The following is an 18,703-nucleotide window of genomic DNA, read 5'->3' on the forward strand; positions in this document are numbered from 1 at the left end:
GTAATTTATTTTTAGGTCCTTGGAGTTACTCAAATAATGTGAAGATAAATTAATACGAGGGGTTATCAAAAAGTTCGTGGGATAGCGCCATAAAATTAAAACTGCTTTAGGCACATCAATGAATTTTAAAATATCTAGTTAGCATCATCTTTTCTCTCTAACGAATAAACCATAAATCATCAATTTTATTTTTTAATAAATTAGTAATGTTTTTGTAAGCAATGGTATGTCCAGGCGGCGCAATCTCGAAGGCGACGTTTTTGCGACCTATGTGTAACTGAGAAAAAACTCTTTTGATATGAACATTTGACATCCAAAAATCCCCTTAAATCAGATATTTGTTGGGACACAATTGTTCCACAAAATATGAAATTTTTACTTCATTCTGGAAGTTTTATGAAATTCTATCGTAAATTTTACATAATGTGTCCAATCAAATAAGGCCTTGAAAATGACGTCAAAAGGGGGGAGGGGTTTCCTTTTCCAACATTCTATAAAGTTTTGCCCCTGAAAAATCTGGAATAGACCTAAGAAATGTTTAAACTGGCTACAGAGTAATAATATGCATCCAGAGTACTTGTCTTTTAATGTCAAAATAGATTCAGAGAGAAAGGAGATGCACAGTTAATGTCGATTTGTATTCAAGGTGTGAAAAATCAATTACGTCAAAAAATGACATTGGTCATGTGTTGTAGCAAAATTGGGAGTTTGCTCCTAAGAGCAAAATATGCTGGCACAATCAAGCGAGGATCTCTCCCAATGTATAAATCCATTTGGAATATTATATTCATTGAATTCATGGCATTGTTTAAGACTTTGTCCTTACTCACCTCCAGGAAATCTCATTTAAAAAAGTGTATGAGATAGCAGATGTGGACATTGAAAAACAATGACGTTGTCGGACGTCATGAAACTAAACGGGGACAGCGCCGGGTAATCATATAATGTTGTTTTTATTTTATAATAATTTGGCAAATAATGAACGTAATAGGCTAAAATTTTCAACATTTCTTTATTTTTTGTTGTTTTATGTTCCATGTAAATTTTGAAAGGACAGACTACATAGTACTAATTTAATAAGCTCAGTCCACGAACTTTTTGATAACCCCTCGTATATAATGTTTGTGATGCATTGAGCGACTTTGAAGTGAAATACACCTGATGTACGAGCTGTGCTCTATCTTTTTAATGCAGCCATTGCTTTTATACTTATAACTTTTGATGTAGTAATTCCCTGGCGTTACTGTCCATTTTGTTACTGTAGGAAAAGTTACTCCAAGGACATATTTAATTACTCTATGGACAATCTGTACAGAAACTTCAATATTTACAATTTAAAAATAAAATATAATGTGTAAAGGTTATCGAAAATAGTATATCAATAATATTTGTATCATCTGATCATATGTTTTACGTATAATATTTTATACATGCTACAAATTAATTCAATAAACGATACGCGTAACACAAAGGACAAATTTGGTAACTCCATGGACGTCAAAATGATGAAACATTTTCATTATTAATATACTCTTGTATAGTTATTCTTGCTTCAGCGGTAGAGTAGAGAGAATTATTTATTTTGAGTAAATTGAAATATCAAAATTTCTTATGAAATACATTTACCCCTTTTTAACCCTATAATACTTAACTATGGTAACATTATAGACAAATTCAGTTACACGAGGGACACGACAATCATTTAAGATAGAAAAATGAAATAAAAATATCACGTATGAAGTCGTAATTGTGTTCAATGTATAGAAGAAAACAATTGTGGGGAGATGGTACAATTTGAGTTACAAAAAATATAATGAAGTCCTTAAAAATGAGATGGTTAAAGTGGTAACTCCAGTGAAGTATAGAAACACAAAGGGAATAAATAAAAATCCAGGATTATATAATATATGACATTTTTTACTCTGAAACTAGCTGTTGATTCTATGTTATGTTCTCTCGATGAAGATATTGGAAGGGCGAAACATTTCAAAAGCTGCAAAAAGAGACAGACAGACAAGTGAAAGATCAAAGGAATCCAGACACCTTCAAAGTAACGTCAGATATAGAACACTGACTATTCTAGCATGGAATGAGTATGTCCGACGATGAAATAGTTACGAATTTATCATCACTATCAAAAGCGATATCGAAAGATTATATTTCAGAGGAACAATGCATCTGTCACCAATCATGAATTTTTGTTTGAATGTAGATGAAGATACTCTTCATGCAGATTTGTCTAATTGATTTTCCCCGTAAAGCTTGGAAATTGTTTGTAAATCTTACACTTTAGAAGTATATTAAAACTTATGGAATGAAGTCAGAGCGCTGAAGTAAGAGTTGACATTATAGTAGAGGCAGTACTTAATATGGATCTCTATCTTTCCCAGCATATCTTGAAATTTATTTCAAACAACAAATAGGCATTAGGCAAAGGTATATTCTTTATGCAGCTTATCAACACTTAAAATCAAATAATTTATCAAAAAGGAAGGGCAGACAAAAGAGTACATATGAAGAGAAACCAGAGCAACCAGAGTTCCTGGAAAAAAATTGAATAAAAATACTGAAAACACTGAGACGCTGGAAAAGAAACCAGATAAAAATGCTAAAACAATGGGAAAGAGACAATCAGAACTTCATGTATGATCAAAGCAGTGCTGAAAATTAAAAAACTAAATTTGACCAAAAACTGTAAAAGATGAATATTACAACATTGGTGATGTTTTGGTTATAATTCGTCCTCCACATCCTGTAGGTAGGAAGTATTAAAGAGATAACCCAGTGTGGAAGGAGGCTGTATGTAAAACAAAACAAATAAAATGAGATGTCCTTTGTGTTATCTTTTGTCTTTGGTGTTACAACTTCCTTTTGGACATACAAATACTTGTACATGCACCGATCAATGATTCTAGGTCCTATGATAGTAATCCTGCATTATTCATACACAACTTATTTTTATTTTTTGTTGATGTTCATGTATCTTTATAATTAAACAATTATGTCTATGTTGTTACTTTTTAATCATTTTACTAGTCTGACTCCAAATGTAAAAAGAAATGAAATCCTAAGCATTTTTTTTTCTTAAAATCATATACTTTCATTAACATCTATTAGATAATGCCATTGTTGTGCTTTTTGCGGGGGAAGGGGAACAAATTTATTATTTATTCTTAAGGTTTGAACAAAACGTCTTTTGTGTTACTTTTATGTCCTTTGTGTTATGAAAATGTCCTTAGTGTTACTCAACCATTTTTTCTGAATTTATATTCTAAATCTTTCCACAATTTTATCAAAACTTGCTACACAAGCCTGCTGTCCTCTAATACGAAGTATATTTGCAAAGCCAGTGTTTCAAGCTGAGGTAAAATGACATATGCTTAAGGTATATATGTAAGAATAACCAAATTTCATAATTTCAACAACTTTAAGCTTCATGTCATCCAAAATTTCTCTCTCAAGAACCCTCAGTTTGTTTTGATAGAATATTTTTGATCAGAATGTTTAGATTATGATTCTAGAAACCTTAATTTTTCGTAAATTATTATTTTATTGCGATTTCTAAGTAAGTAACACCATGGACATTTATTGTTGGATGCATGTACTTATAATAGATTTTATAGTTAATGTTGATATAATTATTAGTGTTTCAACATTATTTACGCATCACTGATGTTTCATTACTAACATAAAACTTAAAAGTATTTAGTTCTCAGGTTTTTTTTTTCTCTGAATTCTGTTGATTGAATCTGGACAAAATTTGAGAATGACCCAGTTACATTTCCGTATGTAAAACACTGAGTTACAGTTTCCTCTTTTTTCACACTTGGAATGCAACTCCAGTCGAAAAAGTCAAAATGGTTATTATGTCCCTCATAGAGACACGTATGTTTTAGTCAAATTTAATATTTTTCTTTTATGTTAGATATAATCAAGGAAGATACCTAATTGTTATATTCTTTTATTTTCTTTTTCTTAATTGTTTTTGCATAAGTTATAAATGTGTATTGTTCATTTAATTTTTTGTGAGAATTAACCACAACTCATCATGCATGCATTAGCAAACCTATCAATCTTATTCAAGTACGTGTTGCACTGCGTACCACGACGATATTTAGGTAAAATGCCTCTGTGCATGTAAGTAACCATTGCTTAAAATTCCAATGGCAACTTCTTTTCGTGAAACAAATATAAAACTTAAAACTATAAATGTTTGAAATCTGAAATATAACCTTAAAATTGCAAACAGTCCGCTGCAAAAATGTAGGCAAAGATGAAGTCTTATTGAAATTTCTTCTTTAAGTTTATCCCCGTCCCTCCCCTGTAAAGTTTTCAATACTGATCTGTTTTCAGCGCTTTCCTAATCATTGTGCCCAGGATGAGCAAAGTGACTCATGGGCTTCTTATTTAAATTTTTCTACATAAAAATTCATTAATTCTAAAGTTTCAGGTTGATAGGGGTATGCACAGGTTCAGAATAGCAGGTTTTAAGTGGAATGTATAGATATATATGAAAACTGAATTATTGGTTTGAGCTTCAATGACCCTGTACTAACACATTTTGTGACATATTTTAATGATTTATAATGCTGATAACCAATGTAATCTAAAAAAAAAAGCGAACTGTTTTAAAGAAATAATTGAAATATATATATATATATATATATATATATATATATATATATATATATATATATATATATATATATATATATATATATATATATATATATATATATATATATATATATATATATACACACTATACTTTGAGCGAGTTCTCTTTTTTAGGGGGGGGGGGTTCATACATTTAAAATATGTGATACAAGATTAATTTATGAAACAACGCTCCAATACTGAGGTTTATTTGTATTGGGAGTGTATTCAAGCAGTTTTAATTTGCACTAAACATGTTGCGCTATCCAAGGCCGTAACTAAGGTCATTTTTTGTGAGGCGAGGGGTCTGGCGGTCTCCCTAGTCACAGGCGGGGTGTGAGTAGTTCCCATTTCGGGGAGGGGGGGGGGGTCACATGAGGATGGGGTGTTCCCGAAATTTGCAGGTTATAAGCAAATTAAAGACTCAATCTTTAAAAGTTTTTTGCGTTTTGGATTGTCGCCAGGGTGGCACTTTGGTTAGAGCGTTTGCACAAAGGTGGCGGCGGATGGAGTTGATCCTTACAAACGTAGCATTTGCAAGTGAGTTAAGGCTAGATACAGGCGTTTCTGTAAAATGATCTCATTGAAATTTATAAGGTTTTTACCTTTTATAACAAGAGGGCTAAAACCTAATCTCTTATACAAACTTGGTACCATCGGCAGGTTATAGCCAGTGCACCTTATATTTCCTATTATGACGTCTTTGTTCTTTACTATAACAAAAGTTTCTGGAAAAGGGAATACTCTAGTATTTATTCATTTTTTAAATGCATAATTAGAAGCAAAGTTTTCCAAGTAGTGAACATGTAAATTTGTACTGCAAAAAAATCGACAGTTTAATGATTTAGCTACTATATGTAAAGTTTTGAGTTGAAACGGGGAAAATTGCACAGTTCTGTGTAGGTTTCCTTAAATTCTGATCAAATGAGAGTGTGTAGAATTTGTGCAGCGATTTTGTCAATTTTTAACATATTCTTCTTTGCATTATACATCATTTTTGTTAAATAAAATTGGATATGCCTTTTAACCGAAGCTGTTTTATTGATGTATTTTATTACCTCCGGTGGTAAAGGATTATGACGTTATGTCATGGAATGCGCTGGCTATTACATGTATAAAATGTAATGTATGAGAAAATTTACTTAATCTTTCTCTAAATAATGGTACAATTATCATGCGTATTTTTATGCATTTGAATAGAAACACTTTTATCTTGTCTTTACTTTAATGTGTTATACATGTAGCTGCCAAATGTTGCACGTTTCAGAAAAAATATTTGCACGGTTAGCACAAAAAGATTATACTACATAAAAGTTTCCATCATGTGAAACATAAACATATAAAATCATTAAAAGTATCAAAATATGATATATACTCATACCAGTTTTCCGCCGAAATATGGCTGAAATACTGCCGATCTGGCGTTAAACAACAATAACAATCAATCAATCAATCATACCCTTTAAACACAATTAAAGCAATTTGAGTTAATTTGTAAACTGCTACAGTAACTATTAACAGGTCCAGTAAAAAGGGTTGCTCCTTATTTGAGTTCAACCGACAAGCACCTCTACTGCATAAAAACCTTTTTAACATTAATAATTACACCCTTACATGTACATGTTTCAGATTCCTTTGTCTGAACGTCTAATTGACCTATACATAATACTGCCTCATTGATGTAAACCAAAAGTAGCAGGTGTCCGAAACCAGTAAATTCGCATTTGTTGTTTATTTATTCCTTAAGTCATATGACTTATCAGATAACATAAATACAAAATACAGGATGTAAAGCACAGAATTAATATACATAAATGAAATAATCACATATTTATACTTCCTTTAAGTTAATGCTGCTTGTTGTATACATTTAAACAGCAGTGTTTACGAAAGCTTTATTACATAGCGTATGTTCAGTTTGTTCAAATCATTACGCGCCGTGGGGATCCGAGTTAGAATTGGTCCTCAGTACCCCTTTGCTTGTCGTAAATGGGGCTGTCCTTCGGATGAGACCGTATAAACCGAAGCCCCTTGTCACAGCAGGTGTGGCACGATAAAGATCCCTCCCTGCTCAAAGGCCGCAAGTGCCGAGCAAAGGCCTAAATTTGTAGCCCTTCACCGGCAATGGTGACGTCTCCATATCAGTGAAATATTCTGGAGAGGGACGTTAAACAGTATACAATCAATCAATCAAATCATTACCAATGGGGGTAGAATAAGACGATAACATGTCATCAGAATTAAACATTGGTATATGTAGGGGGAAATTTGAAGTATTCTCCTCAAGAGTAGTTGATTTGTTGTTATTAGTATAGAACTACAGTCACGTAAAGTATTGGAGATTCAAGATTGTTCAAATATTTTAAAGGGGTCAATGCATAATATGAGTACACAGGATTTATTTTCAAAATCCATCTCTGAATGATTATCATATTATTGGAAGCATCTTCAGGCTTTAATTCAAGATTCTTTTAATAAGAATTTCGGGGACAGGACGGGGTCCTTACATGTATAAGAGGTCAAAGTTTTGTACATGTATAGGTATGGTGGCATATTTCTGCCCCTTGTGTGCAAGTTATTTTTCTATCAAATATGTCGACATGCAAGATAAATATGTTGACATGCAAGATAGTTATGTCAACATGCAACATAATTATGTTGACATGCAAGAAAATTGCAATCAAATATATATTATAAAAAGTCTTCAAAAATCTCAAATATTGCCCACATGTGACATCAAACATGCTAGATGCTACTTATTTATGTTAACATGCAAGATAAATATGTTGACACGCAAATTATTTATGTTGACATGCAACTTAGTTATGTTGACATGCGAGATAAATATGTCGACATGCAACTTATTTATGTTGACATGCAACTTATTTATGTTAACAGGCAAGATGAATATGTTGACATGCAACTTATCTATGTAAACATGCGACATATTTATGTCGACATGCAACTTATAAGTTGCATGTCAACATATTTATCTCGCATGTCGACATGAATAAGTTGCATGTCAACATAAGTAAGTTGCATGTCGACATAAGTAAGTTGCATGTCGACATAACTAAGTTGCATGTCAACATAAGTAAGTTGCATGTTAACATATCAAAGTTGCATGTCAACATATTTATCTTGCATGTTAACATAAATAAGTAGCATCTAGCATGTTTGATGTCACACGTGGGCCATATTTGAGATTTTCTAAGATTTTTAATAATTTTTATTTGATTGCAATTTTCTTGCATGTCAACATATTTATGTTGCATGTTGACATAGCTATCTTGCATGTCAACATATCTATCTTGCATGTCGACATATTTGATAGAAAAATAACTTGCACACAAGGGGCAGAAATATGCCACCATATATAGGACTATAATGCAGCAAATAATTTTAGAAGTCCTTTCTTACTAAGAAGAGCAAAGTACGAATGGTTGTATTAATAAAGAAGTATCCACGCGACGAATAGTGTAGATGTAAGTTTGATCAAAATATGCTAGGTCACGCGAGACCAGTGTGATACTTCAAAGATCAAACCTTTACATAGAAAAACATACAAGGAAAATCTAAAAATCGTATAAAGATAAGTCGACAGGAAATATTGAAGCATCCTTGGTTAGTGTAGATTCAAATTTGCTTACATCTTCACCCAGCCCACCCCTCTAGGGGAGGTTGAGACCTCTGATATATTTTTAATATTAAACTGATTTTTTATTCTTTCAACTTGATTGAACGTCATGTTGCTTTACTTTGTATTTTTTAAATGCATGAAAATGGTCCACATTTTGCAATGGCCTCCATCTCTCACCCTCAAAGCTCGGACATGAATTTTAATGTCATTGTTTTAATTATATACGCTTGTTTCTATAAAAAATGATCATCTTTGCACAGAATGAAATACACAATAAATTAGATTACAAAATAACACTATAAAATTCATAGCATATGCAAGATGGCACACGCTTCATTTTGATATTTAAGCACCTTGATAAACGATCTACAAAATATGTAACATTATTTTGGTCTGATTTCCAACAAGCTTTGGCATCATAAGTATGCGGTAGGTAGATATGTTCTGGAATAAAAAAAGAACATTCTTTTTTTTTTGGGGGGGGGGGGGGGGGGTTGTGGGGGAGTGTTTTTGTTTTTTGCTTTTGAATAATATTTGCTTTGCTGCAGGTAAAACCTACAAATCTGTTGAAGAGGAGATCCATCGCTTTGAGATTTTCAGAGAAAATATTCAGAAAGTCGAAGAACATAACAAACTATATCACATGGGGAAAACATCTTACTACCAGAGAGTCAACCAATTTTTTGACCTTGTAAGAGACATATAAATTTTGCTATTTGCATATCTATTAGTAAAGTTTCAGTACCTATTTTTATGTGCCCGAGTCGAAAGATCAGAGGCGTATATTGTTTTAGTCCTGTCTGTCTGTCTGTTTGTCTGCAAACTTTAACCTTCGCCATAACTTTTGAACCATGAATGGTTGAAACTTCATATTTGGTATATGCATACTCCACTAATTAAGATCTTTCAAACGACACCAAGGTAAATGACCTTGTGACCTTGACTGTGACCTATGTACCAAATTTTTTTTTTGCTGCAAACTTTAACCTTTGCTATAACTTTTGAACCATAAAAGATAGGGACTTCATATTTAGAATGCATACTCCACTATTTCAGCTCTTTCAAATGACACCAAGGTCAATGACCTTGTGAACTTGACTGTGTCCTATATGCTAAAAATGGCTTTTTTGAACATTCACCATAACTTTTGAAAAATAAGAGATAGAGACTTCATATTTGGTATGCATACTTCCCTAATCTAGTTCTTTCAAATGACACCAAATCAATGGCCTTGTGACCTTGACTGCGACCTATATGCTAAAAATATTTGTTGCCGCCGGGCGCATAGTGTTTCACAAACACATCTTGTTTTAAAAAACATAGTTAATTTTTTTTATTCATGTCATTAGAATATAAATTACATCGTGGCCTTTGAAATCTCTATACACAATATTCATTAATCCAGCATATGAGATTCAAAAAGAACTAGAATCTTAAATACCATGATATAGTCGCAAATAGAAAATGCTCATCAGGTAACTATACGACCCTTTTCTATGCAGACTCAAATTTTAGTCAAAATTACCTTACATTTTAATCAGCAGAGCAGAGAATACACCTTGTTTGACGACGTTCGTGACCCAGAACGTTTCCAAATGTCTGCGTTTAACAAACAGTACTCTACTTCTTACATGCAATAACTTTTTTTTCGATATAGAGAAAAAAAATAATTTGTGTCCTTTCTGTACTCTTTCCCCCGTCTCTGATGAATATAAAACATACCAAAAACTATTTATTACATTTCCGTGCGCCGGGTACGCGATCAATGACATCATTTTCGTCAATCTCTAGTCGAACAACACTTTGAAAATCATGTCGCTAGTCGTCTGTCTCTGATGCTATTTATACGAAATTTTTGACATATTATTAAGATTCTGATTCTGGTTTCAGTGATTTAAATTTTAGTTAAATCTTTTACATAGTACCAAAGAAATAAAAGCAAATATACACTGTAATAGTTATATGCGAATTTGGTCGTGCGCCGACAGACCATATCGGTCTTCAAATAAATATGAAAGATATATATTTAAGAATTCACAATTTTAAAGAACATTTAATACATTATGTCTGTGCAAAATTTGGTCAGTATTGGTTGCGTTTTAGAAAAGTTATTAAAATTGTCTACGACTTTTTGGGACAACCCTCGTAGTTTGTTCCTAATGTAACATGTCTAAGCGAATACTAGCTAGTATATGGTTATTGATTAATTATTAAGATGATGGCCAAAACTTTGATATTGTAAGATCTGATCAACATGAGAAATAAAATTCATGAATCTTTTTATTTTATTATAGCACAGTGGTTTTAATAATCTGTTACTAAACAACCTGGCTGTTTAACTTATATTATTAAAGATAACTCACACAAAACATATATTTGATATATTTTTGTCATTTGAAATTGGATTTTATCCCTATACCAAGGAAAAATTATTTTTTGATATATATATATATATATATATATATATATATATATATATATATATATATATATATATATATATTTTAAAACTTATCATAAGTATAAATAGATGACTAGTATTACTCTGGTAAGAAAACTGAAACAGATTGTATAAAATAATAGTACTCCCTGACTTTTTTTTATGATACAGAAAATAAGGTTCTATTTAATTTTATCAACTTCATCATTTATACATATAATTAGTACCCAACGAGTGAAACCGGATAGAAACACAAGATTTTCCCCTTCCCTCTATCTGTCCGTCAGTCTGTGATTTATGATTTTTAATTAAATACTAGAGCATATTTAAGGTAATTTGTCATGTGCATTGTCTGGGGAAAGATGGCTGTTGGAGGATGTATTTTTGAAAATTAAGAGAATTTTATTTCATGTTATTGTAAATTGCAGACTCATGAGGAATATTTGAAATGCAATGGTTTAAACACGACGCCAATTAAAGATGGTGTGTGTTCCTCATTCACTGCATCCAGTAATGTAGTAGTTCCTGACTTTATCGACTGGAGAGCAAAGGGCTTTGTAAGAGATGTAAAAGACCAGGTAGGTTCTTATACATCTAATAACAACTTGAACACCACTTTTGTTAAAAAATAATGTCGGTTATTGGTATAGGAATTATTTTTTCCAGTTAAGCCAGATTAATTAATACGTTTCAACGATAAATTTTGTTCAATAGTTGGTTTACAAGGCCGTAAGTACATGTAGACTCAAGTTGTTGGTGAGGCAATAGATCTGGAGACCTCCCGGCGTTTTGAGGGGAGTGAAAGTTCCCAAAAACGAGGATTTAGTAAATAAAAACAATCTTTGAATTTTTTTTTACGTTTTTAATTGTCGCCCGCATGGCACAAAGTTATTGCTTCAGATTCGCAAAGTAAGGAGTTGATCCTTGGGTCGCAGGTTCGAATCCCACTGCGGGACGTGGAGATTGGTCCTTCGGATGAGTCTGTAAAAAATGAGCTCGCATATCGAAGTATAAAATGTCTGCTGGCACAAAAAACTCTCATTGCTCAATTACCCTGGGTGCTGAGAGTAGCTTTAAAACTAACAGCCCAAACGGTGTCGTCTCAAAATGAATGAAAAACTCTCAGAATGGATGTTTTACGAGAAAAGCAAACAAACAAAATTAATGTTTTGAATTATTTTTATACGCGTTCTAAACGATAATGAAGCACCCGATGAAATGATCGATATACAGATGTTGAAACAAAATTATAATGCTTAGAGATGAATTACTAATTACTAAGACTGTAAGACACACAAAATGAATTAAAGTTGAAGTTAAACTTTTTTTTCACTTTTCAGAATTTGCTAACAAATTTTAGTGAGGCAATTGCCTCAAAGGTATTTACGGCCCTGGTTTAACATGTTCAACTGAGAAATTTGAAAAATAAGTTAAAGTAACCTTTCACTCACTTGGGAAGAGTATGGTGGCATATTTCTGCCCACTACATGCAGGGTAAATTATGTTAACATGCAACATTATACATATATTACATGGCTTCGAGGGCAGCATAACAGAATATTTGCCCCAAGGTGACAGGGAAGCCCTGGAGTGTTATGTCACCCGATGCCGCAGGCAGAGGGCGACATAACACTCCAGGGCTTTCCTGTCACCGAGGGCCAAATATTCTGGTATTGCTGCCCGAGAATTAAGACATGAAATATATGGTATATAACATTTTATGCATTGAATCCAAATCGGTCATCGAACATGTTTATTGAACACTATGAACACATATGTACGTTGAGTATAATTCCGAGATATCCCGTCCTGTTCGCAGAATGTTTTCAGTATGCTTACACTTGTGTTGATAACCTTTGCTGTATTTAAAGAATTTTTCTCCTCAATTAAATTCCTCTGAATTCAAATAAAGAAATCGCAGACTTTGTCTCGACTTTTTAACTTTTGCGGAACTGTTTACGTTTGCTTCTTCAAAAATGTTATATAATTATGTAGACATGCAACATATTTATGTCAGCATGCTAGTTTATTATGTAACATTTTTGACGAAGTTTTCCCATTATATCAGAAATATAACATTTTCTTTAAATACAACAAAGGTTATCAACTCTGCATACTGAAAACATTCTGCCATGATCGATTTGGATTCAATGCTTAAAATGTTATATACCATATATTACATGTCTTAATTCTCGGGCAGCAATACCAGAATATTTGGCCCTCGGTGACAGGAAAGCCCTGGAGTGTTATGTCTCCCTCTGCCTGCGGCATCGGGTGACATAACACTCCAGGGCTTCCCTGTCACCTTGGGGCAAATATTCTGGTATGCTGCCCTCGAAGCCATGTAATATATGTATAATGTAACATTTTTGAAGAAGTTTTCCTATTATATCAGAAATATAACATTTTTATCTATATGCCCTGAAAAACTGCCGAATCACGCCGAAAACAGTTATGTTGCCCTCCCGAACACAGTTATGTTTCCTATTGTGCAATCTGCATATCAATTACGTCGGCTTTGAAATTCACAGAGGCAGTTGATAAGCAAACGTAAACAGTTCCGCGAAAGTTAAAAAAGTCGACAAAACGTCTGCGATTTGTTTATTTGAATTCAGACGAATTAGATAATTTAACTGAGGAGAAAAATTCTCTAAATACAACAAAGGTTATCAACTCTGCATACTGAAAACATTCTGCCATGAAACGGGACGGGATATTTCGGAATTATACTCAACGTACATAAGTGTTCATAGTGTTCAATGAATATGTTCGATGATCGATTTGGGTTCAATGCTTAAAAATGTTATATATCATATATTACATGGCTTAATTCTCGTGCAGCAATACCAGAATATTTGGCCCTCGGTGACAGGAAAGCCCTGGAGTGTTATGTCTCCCTCTGCCTGCGGCATCGGGCGACATAACACTCCAGGACTTTCCTGTCACCTTGGGGCAAATATTCTGGTATGCTGTCCTCGAAGCCATGTAATATATGTATAATGTTTACATGCAAGTTACCAATTTATAAGAAAATATGAATTAAATATGGACAAATTTACTTACTAACGCCTATATCTTACATTTTAGATTCACGATGCGACATTATTATGTAGACATGCAAGATAATTAAGTCAACATGTAACTAATTCATGTCAACATGCAAGATAATTATGTCAACATGCAAGTAAATTATATTAATTTGCAAGATACATATGTAAAAATGCAAAATAATTATGTAGACATGCAAAATATTTATGCCGACATGCAAGATATTTATGACGACATGCAAGATATTTATTTGGTGGCATATTTATGCAAGATAAATTATGTTAACATAATGTTAACATGCAAGAAAATTATGTCAACATGCAAGAAAATTATGTCAACGTGCAAGATAATTATGTTGACATGCAAGTTACAAATCTTTTAAGAGAATCTGATTTAAATATGGAAAAAATTCCGTGCTGACGCCCGTATGTGTACGGAAGCGTAAATGGCTCTACACTTGTATTTGTATATTGTCTAATATTTTATTGACTTATCAACATATAAAGTGTTATAATCTTTATTTATGTACATATTTTGAATTGTATTGAGATGTATTTACACTATTGAAGGCAACTTCTTTTGTTCAATAGATTATATTGCTTAAAGTTTTATCGACTGAGAAATTACATTAATTTTCAAATATCGACTGAAAGAAGATATTTAATCATGTCGATATACTGTTGTCGATATGAAGAAATAAATATGTAGTTATATCGATAAAGATATATGAATATTTTCGACAAGTAGTCAGAAAAAAGTGTTTTTGAATTAACTTGGCGGGGGCGGGAAATCTAATGAATCTTTACTCACTCGGGATTCTGTGAAAGCTTATGTACTATGTACATGTATTTGCTATCGTGTACTATTATAGGCTGAAACAAAATCAAAAAACATTTTAAAAATGGAGATGGAGAGACATCAACAGTTAAGCTATATGCATTGTCATAGGGGGTTATTGTACCCATCATTTTGAAGAGGGAATCTGATATATTCTATCATGGGTCACTGCTTATATCTCTTGAGTTCAATGTGGGATTGTAAATCGTCAATGAAACGAAAATAGAAAGTAACAATATTATAAAAGTAACGCTGATTATGTCTTTGTAAATAAAATGTGATGTTGTTCCACTCTGTGGTATACATAGGATCTGATTCATGAAAACGAACCTCCACAGTCTTGAAAACCACCCCTCCCCCGCCCTGCATAAAAATCTAACTTCTTATTGCGTAAAATAATATGAAATAATTTTCAGTCAATCTGCATATTAAGCTTAGTCACAAAGTTTAAAGGAGGAAAGTGTGGTGTCAGCCAAATTAAATATATATAACAAGAAAAACACCCCATGGATTTAATAATCCAACTGCAAGAATTTTCTTCATTTTGGTGATATATTTGTGGATCTCTGCTGTACTCAGTTTTGTTGTTGTTGTTTTTAAAAGCTGGACGAGGCGCACAAAGATACTCTCCCACTTTCAAACGTGGTGATAGGGACAATAGACCCCTATGAATCTAACTTTTAATGTGTCCCGTCTCCCTTTTTCAATATACTTTTTAATTTGATTTAGCCTTCAGTCGTACATGCTGGCAAATACATGATACATAAGCTTTCACTGAATCCCGAGTGAAGTGAAGGTTCATTAGAATTCCCGCCCCCGTCAAGTTAATTTAGAAACACTTTATTCGTACTTCTTTATCGCAAATATTCATAAATTAAAATCGACATAACTATATCTTTATTTTATCATATCAACAATACTATATCGATATAATTGAATATCTTGTTTCTATCAATATCTGAAAATCTATATATTATTTCAGTCGATAAAACTTAAAGCAATAAAATCTATTGAACAAAAGAAGCTGCCTTCAATTATGTTAGAAAATCTTAATACAATTCAAAATATGTACATAAATAAGGAGGTAGAACACTTTTTATGTTGATAAATCGATAGAATATAAGACAATATACAAAGTTATAACACAACAAGTGTAGAGCCATTTACGCTTCCGGTATCTGACATCGTAGATGCAAGATGCAACATAATTATGAGAAAATGCGATTTACTTATGTTAACATGCGAGAAAATTATGTTGACATACTAGATATTTATGTCAACATGCGAGTTAATTATGTACGCATGCAAGATATTTATGTCATCATGCAAGTTAATTATGTAGACATGCAACTTATTTATGTTAACATGCAAGATACTAATATTAACATGCGAGATATTATGTAGACATGCAGGATATTTATGTTCACATGCAACTTATTTATGTCAACATGCAAGATGATAACTTGCATATCAACTTACATATCTAGCATGTTAACATAATTTTCGTGCATGTTGACATAAATAACTTGCATGTTGACATAATCATCTTGCATGTTAACATAAATAAGTTGCACGTTGACAAAATTGTCTTGCATGTTGACATAAATAAGTTGCATGTTGACATAATTATCTTGCATGATGACATACAAAAGTCGCATGTTAACATAATTATCTTGCATATTGCATCTAAAATGTCAGATACAGGCGTTAGTAAGTAAAAAAGCCAATATTTAATTTATGTTTTCTTATAAGATTGGTAACTTGCATGTCACCATAATTAACTTGCATTTTGACATAATTATGTTGCATGACTACATAATTGTGTTGCATGTTAACATAATTTATCCTGCATGAAAAGGGGGGGGGTGGAAATATCACAGTATTGTCTGTGCATATTCTCCTTGAGAGTATGATGAAGTTTAGCTTTCCTACTTAAAGTATTCTTAGGTCACCTGAGTCACTCTTCTATCCATTTTCTATCCGTTTTCGTACATCATGTGTCGTGCGTCGTGTATCGTGTATCGTATGCTAAAATTTCAACATTTTCAGATTCTTCTCTGAAACCACTGAACCAATTTCAAACAAATTTGGTATACAGCATCCATGGGTGAAGGGAAACAAAATTATGAATTTCATGGTCCCTGCATCCCTGGGGCCTTAGGGGTGGGGCCAAAACCACCGAAATTAATTAAATCTTTAAAAATCTTTTTCTTTACTCGTGGGCATCAAGCAGTCAAACTGTGGGTAATGTAATGAGCTAGGATGGAGCTATATAAATTATATAGTTCTCTTTGAAAATCTTCTTCTTTGTTCCTTGGTATTAAATAAACTAACTTAGTACATAGTTATGAGGAGCAAGAGTGCCTCTTCCAAAATTATGAATTTTATGGCAGTAGCGTCAGGGTTCTGGTGTTAGTGTAAAGCTCTATTTATTATATAGGCCCCAGGGTTGGGGTTTCTGGTGTAACGGCGGGGTTCTTTGATTATATAATTAAAATGCATAAATTCTTTGAAAATCTTCTTCTCTGCTCCTGTGCATTAAATAAACTAACTTAGTATATAGTTATTATGAGCAAGGGTGCTCCTTCCAAAATTTTTAATTTCATGGCCCCTGTGTCAGAGGTTTTGCCATTTGGTGTAAGGGGGGTGGGTGGGGTCTTTTGATTATAAAGTGATGATACATTAAGTCTTTGAAAATCTTTTCCGTTGCTCCAGGGTATTATACCTATGGTTTAAGTATATAGATTTATGATGAAAAAGGTGCATCTAGCAAATTGTTTAATTTCATACCCCTTGGGTCAAGGGTATGGGGGTTATATAGTCTGAAAATAAATTAATGCTTTTAAATCTGCTATTTGTTATTAATCAACCATTTATGATGAAATAAAATTTATGAAAAATTTCCTAAATTTTGAAATAAGTGGCCCCAGGGTCAATGGTTCCTTTAGGGTGGGGTACATAACTGGTTATAAAGTGGAAGTGCATTTTCTCTTTGTTCCTCTGATCTACCTCTGGGTATTAAGTAACTAGAGTACATTGTAAGCATGCTAAGCGTATAATTATTATAAGCAATGGTGCAAATCAAGGTCACTGACAAAGAAAAAAATATTTAAGCGCATAACTTTATTGCGTGGACCCTGCGGTCCACGCAGTAAATATATAAGCGAAGTTAAACCGGATGCCCTGGGCAAACGACAGGCTACGCATGCGAGCGAATGCTAGAGAGTTCGCAGCTTAGGTAACTTGCCCGTAGAATAATTCGCCCTATTCGGATTAAAATATGCCATTCATTGGCAAATCGCGCTTTTAAATCTGCATATCGCATTTACACATTTATTGGCAGATCCGATTTCCTCTCTTTTACATATACTTTTATACTAAACATTGGTTCGATGGTACAAACATTTTAAGAAGTTACAGTATATAGATACATGTAACTTAACAACTTGAATGAGAAATGTCACTCAACGAACAAAGATACATGTAGCTTTTAAAGCTTTTAAAGTAGAGCAAGTTTTCACCGGCATTAGTTTTGTGCATCAAGACTCGCAAAATAATTTAATATTTCAGCAATCTAATTATTGTTTGATAAAGGTCTGTAGCAAGGGCTTTTAATAGGTGTGTGTTGGGGGTGGGGGTGGGGGTTCCGACAAAATAAAAAAAAACAAATCTGCGTTGTACAGAGGTGTGCTACACGTGAACCATCAGATCTCCATTTTTCCCATGATAAATTTCTTCCGTATAAATCCAGAACAGGTGTCAAGTCCCAGCCAATATATGTTAAACGTGTCAAAATAACCCGATTTTTTAAACATGTTAAAACTGACAAAACTAAAGATCGCTAATCGGAGATAAAATTTCACATTTGTGCTTTGAGACTACGATCAGTTATAAGTGGCAGATAATTTTAGAATAAGTGAACAAACCTTACATGAATATTCCCTACACCTAGAAATTTTCTTAATTGAATTTCAGTTAGAAAAAACACGCATATGTTCCACGTATTGCAGTCCTTTTTTAAAGGACAGCAACTTGTAATTAAAATTTACCGGAGGCTCATGCTGGGAAGAAAGGTTGTTAAC

At 33.0% G+C, this 18,703-nt stretch overlaps 1 protein-coding gene across 1 annotated transcript in view; it reads left to right on the forward strand.

Annotated features, from left to right (window-relative positions):
* LOC134242793 (procathepsin L-like) overlaps nt 1–18,703 on the forward strand; it is a 57,981-nt gene that overhangs the window by 14,586 nt on the left and 24,692 nt on the right. The window contains exons 3-4 of the mRNA XM_062724926.1: nt 8,845–8,987; nt 11,165–11,314. Of these exons, the coding sequence (XP_062580910.1) occupies nt 8,845–8,987; nt 11,165–11,314 (293 nt within the window). The remainder of the gene's footprint in view (nt 1–8,844; nt 8,988–11,164; nt 11,315–18,703) is intronic.

The sequence above is a fragment of the Saccostrea cucullata genome, unplaced genomic scaffold, assembly GCF_032062105.1.
Source record: "Saccostrea cucullata isolate Sc308-1 unplaced genomic scaffold, CSIRO_AGI_Scuc_v1 ctg2533, whole genome shotgun sequence".
Classification (NCBI taxonomy): domain Eukaryota; kingdom Metazoa; phylum Mollusca; class Bivalvia; order Ostreida; family Ostreidae; genus Saccostrea; species Saccostrea cuccullata.